The following is a 5,083-nucleotide window of genomic DNA, read 5'->3' as shown; positions in this document are numbered from 1 at the left end:
AATATTTTTTACTGCCAAACTTTATCATTACAATTTTTGCCATTTAATGCCTAGTGGAAATCCAGCATTAGATTTTTTTATGTCTCTTTTGGACCTTTCTTTGTATTTTTGGAAAATATATTTCCAATCGGCGTTGTGTTCGGTCGATTTCCAACTTTGAAGACTTTCTTTTTACCCTAAAAACTTGATTGCCTTTTTAAAACGAACTCCACTCCCATAACGTACAAGCATGTAACTTTATAACTTTACGTACATTTTTGCTCGCAATAAAACCGCCACTTCACAAGCGTTAAAGAGGGGGCATATGGAAATTTTCAATAATCGGCTTGAAAGTTAAAACAATATGTGCTTGTAAATATGTATATGCAATAAAAAGAGGAGCCTTTCATCTACATACTTAATTTTGCACTCCCTTTCGGAATTCAATCAGTCAATATTGTAAATTTTTACTGTTATTAGTGTAATTTAAAACAACACAAATGGCATTTCGTACGATACATTTCAGGCATTCAAGCGCAACATGCATGCCATTTCATGAATATCTTATTGTTTTATCTGTCAATCGAGGGTAATGAAAAAATGCTTAATATGAGTCAGATAAGCGTTCAATTTTGGCATACAAACGGCAGTTTATTTGCTGGTACAATGTCGTTTAAGTATAAGAAGTGCAATTTTTTTGAGCCTTCATTTACATATGTGTGTGTAGTAGCTTGATGCTTGATGAAAAACGCTTGATACGAGGTTGTTAAATATGAAGCGCTTGAGGTAATGGTGATGTGGTACTCTGAGTCTTGAAAATTACCAAAAGAGTCATTTTAAATAGGCAATTACATTTCTGCCTTTCTCCAGTTTATTTGCTTCAAGCATAAAGTAAAATTAACTCAATGTTTGGAAAAGTTATCTGCCAAAATTATTTTCAAAAGGAACTATTTGTAACTTTATTGCTTGTTTAAATATGCTATTAGTAACAAGCTGCACTTTTGAAAAAATAAAAAATTAAATCAGGTTTGCCAACTAAAAAACTTATTTGTCAATATAATTGTGGCGAATTAATATTTATTTGTACGACGATTAGTTTTTTTTAGGAAAAATGCGATAGAAGGTATAGCTGATATTTTTTTTGAATGCTCCAAAAAATTTTTGTTTTTTATTTTTGAGTAGAGTGTTAAGTGGTACCGCTGTATGCTGCTGTCGTGTTATATTCAGCGTTAGAATCTGTCATGAATAAAATTTTAGTTGATTTAAAAAATTTTTGCCCGAATTTGACCGCTTTACATCCAGCCTTATTTTTAAGATTTTCAACGGTTTTTGTAAAAAAAAAGTAAACGGTAGTCGGTACAAAAATATTTTGGTGTCCTTTTCTTGAGTAGAGTTTTAACTGGTAGGGGACAAAAAAAATTTTAAAGATGGGCATTCAAAAAAATTTGTTTTTGTAATAAGTAACTGGTAACCGGTGCAAAAAAAATGGAAAAGTTCAATTTGAAATTTACATTTCAGTAGATATTAAGAAATTAATTAATTGGCCCATATAAAAATAATTATGAAAATTTAATTTTGTGGAAATGAAATGTGGAAATTTCCGAGAACCACCCATTGCTCCAATATTTTTCCCGCGAAATTTCTTGAAATAAACCTGGAAAAAAAAATTATCAAAATCCCAACCGTAGTTTTCATAGAATAACATTTTAAAAAATAGTCCCCTCTATATTTTTAATGAATTATGGCATTTTTTTTGTATTAATCATTATTGTGCGTTACATTTATTTTAATGGAGATAGGATCTGAATCAAGATTTTATTATTTGTGCGGAATGGATGAACATTGAATTTGACATAGTGAAAACAAGATTTAAAGTAGAGCTAACGGCACTCCTGCAAATTTAGGAAATTTCGTCAGCTAAATAGCTTATGTGTTAGTTACTTACTTACATACATATTTAAAGGGATTCCATTGCTTTGTTCAAAAAAAAGTGCTACTTTCATCTTTGATATAACATGTGCAAAGTTTCATAGATCTGCTATAAAAATTAAAAAAGTTGCAGATTTTTGATACACCTTGCCTCTGTCTGACACACTGTTCGGTGGTCGGCCACCTTACCTTCACATTTCTATTTAATAGTATGCATTACTTGTCTCATGGAATTTAAAAGAAATTAAGAATAAGTAATTTTAAATTAATTCAAGAAAGTATTTCATTAAATTAAGAAATTCTTCTTTTTAAACGATGCAATCAATCAGATTTGCTCTCCGAAATGTGATTTTTAAAAGATATTCTTAATAAGGAATCTTTTATGGAATTTTCTTCGTTTCAAATGATTTACAACCAAAAAACGAATTTTATAGAATCTTACACAGATTTCTTCAGTACATTTCCTATGTCCGAGCAGAGTTGCATTTGGGTAACTGTGATCTCTTTTTTTCACCATCTCAAACTTATTTATAGCTATTTTACTTTGAACTAGCCTTAACATAATTTCTTACCGTATTCCGGCTTCTACTAAACTCGTACATTTTTTTTTCTTTTTATTTCTTCTAAATTCTTCACACAGGCTATGGCAATATTGCACCACGCACAACACTCGGCCGTTTGGTTACGCTCGTCTATGCCATTTTTGGCATACCACTTACGCTCGTTTATCTCTCCAGCACCGGCGGCATTCTGGCGAAAGTGGCACGCGAAGTGTTCTCCAAAGCGCTGTGCTGTTGCCTTTGCTCAAATTGCGGCTATTGTTGTTACGATGAAAAGCGTATGGCCGAAAAAGAGCGGCGCATGAAACGCAAACGACAACAGGAGGAATTGCGTAAACAGCAGGCTGCCTTACAGGAACCCTATTTTGTACACGACTCATTTCCAACAACCGAAAAACAATCAAACCTAGCGGGTAGTGGCACACAAATGCTGCCACCTGATATCGATTCACTGAGCGCCAGCGAATCACGTGGCTCAATGCACGGGCTAAGTATATTGGCGCCAATTTTGTTGTGTCTTTCGATGATGGTTATTTACATACTAATCGGTGCGGTGGTATTGTATCGACTAGAAGATTGGCCTATACTCGATGGCATCTACTTTTGTTTCATGAGTTTGTCCACAATCGGTTTCGGTGATATGCTACCGGGGTTACGGCGTGAGTCCACTGCAACTACATGGTTTTGTTCGATATACATAATGTCCGGCATGGCATTGACAGCGATGTGTTTTAATGTTATACATGAGGAAATTGTGCATCGCATCAAAATTGTGGTGGAATTCAAGAAAGGTGCTAACGTATTGGATACGATGAGTGAGGAGCAGGGATACTATATGCCGCCTTGACAATATGAAAAGGGCACAAGTTTGTACAAACGTAATCCCACCGAAGAGACGCTGGTATCGGGTGAGTAGTAATTTTGCTTCAATTGAACTGAAACCGGTATTATTAAAAGTATTTTTATTTTTTTTATTCGTAGGCACACCCACTTCACTCACCTATGGCGCTCAACTGGAAACAGATCTAAATCAAATGCACCAAATGAAAGAATATATTAATCACGAGCTCGTACCTATACTCACCATGGATCCAAATAGCTCGTCAACAAGCTCTACACATCTGCTGAAGGGCGGTGGTGCCACTTTAAATAATTTGACGCCATACACAAGCGCTACAGCCACTGCTACTACGCCAACAAATATTCTGCCAACTGGTATGGGTATGTCTACTTTAAATACGCCGCTCTTGGAGGAATCCGCGCAGTCTTGTTTGGAAACTATTGTTAGCGGCAGCGGACCACAGGCGACGTTGGGAGTTTACACGCTCAGTGAGGAGCCGGAAATGGATAGTTAAATTAACTAGGCAAAGTAGAGAAAAATTTTAAGACAAATGGAAAACAATGGTAGATTTAGTATTGTAAATTAGCGGAAGTCTAGCGCTAGGAAGGTTGTTTGTTCATGTTTTTTTACTTTTCTTTTGTAAATACTGAACTGTACTATAGATGAAAATGATAACTGTAGAGATACATACATACGTATATCAGGCGGAAACAAAATTTTGGAAAATATTGCAACTGCACGCATGTGAATACTATAATCAATAATCAAATAATAGGGCTATTCGCGATCCGGTGCAAATGGCCTAGCATCATTGCATTGCAAATTTGTATTGCAAATTATTTGCAATACACAAACAAAATACACGCATTTGCATTTGTCATTGCTTGACAAATTTACAATACCGAAAATCCATAGCATAAAAATGCTATGCATTGCAACTCTGGTTGACATTTCTATCAGCTGATTAAAAAAGTTTTACCATGACAGTTTAATTAAGGTCGCTCACAATCCATAGCATATTTCTGCAATTGCATAAATTTGTCAGCTATTATGCACCGAATCGCGAATAGCCCTAATATTCGAAGTATGCATTACACTCCGATTAAAGACAGGATATCTCCCAGCGCTTTGAGTGGCCCTCCATTAACTCTCACTGAAGACGACTTCCACTAGGATAAGTCGCACCATTTTACAGCGTCAAATATATGTGACCTGGTCTACGAAAAGGGAGCTTACGTGCGAAAACTAGTTTTCTGTGAAAAGCTGTTAAAAGTAAGCAACTCGTTTCGCATTATCTCGTTAATTGTTCTCCGCGCCGGACGTCCAGTAAGTGTTGTTGTTGGTCCAGTAAGTGTTATTGTTGGTCGGAATATTATTATAGTTCATCGTGTAAGTTGCTAGTGTGGAACATTTAAAAAAGTAACACTGAAGAAGTGACGTTTTTGTACTTCTAAGCAAGTTAGGATTTTCTGCTTTTCACCACGTGAAAAAGCATCTCATCTTCCATCCGAATCAACCAAAAAGTGAAAATTGATTTTTTGACACCTAAGCCCCCTTTCCGTAGACCAGGTCACATATAACGATTTTCGATTTCTTGCAGATTCTCGTCCTGTTCTAGAGTTCGTTAAAATCGACAAACTCGGTTTGGCAAGGATATGAATCGATAGCCAAGAAATGATTCAGTCTTTCTGAACATTGGTCATTCTAACAAGAAACAAACAATTAGAAAATGTGGTGATGTTTTTCTAAGATATTTCATAATAAACTTCTCAGC

The 5,083-nt window shown here is 35.4% G+C and overlaps 1 protein-coding gene across 1 annotated transcript; it reads left to right on the top strand.

Annotated features, from left to right (window-relative positions):
* Positions 1 to 2,541: 2,541 nt before the first annotated feature.
* LOC118748823 (potassium channel subfamily K member 18-like) lies at positions 2,542 to 3,542 on the top strand (the record flags this gene model as incomplete). Its single annotated transcript, XM_036483527.1, has 2 exons — positions 2,542 to 3,376; positions 3,450 to 3,542. A coding segment is annotated over one exon (774 nt), but the record flags the coding sequence as incomplete, so codon positions are not given.
* Positions 3,543 to 5,083: the final 1,541 nt, after the last annotated feature.

The sequence above is a fragment of the Rhagoletis pomonella genome, unplaced genomic scaffold (assembly GCF_013731165.1).
Source record: "Rhagoletis pomonella isolate Grant_MI unplaced genomic scaffold, Rhpom_1.0 Rhpom_scaffold_00013, whole genome shotgun sequence".
In the NCBI taxonomy this organism is placed as follows: Eukaryota; Metazoa; Arthropoda; class Insecta; order Diptera; family Tephritidae; genus Rhagoletis; species Rhagoletis pomonella.
Note: the sequence above shows the minus strand (reverse complement) of the source record. Positions and strands in the feature narration are given on the sequence as shown.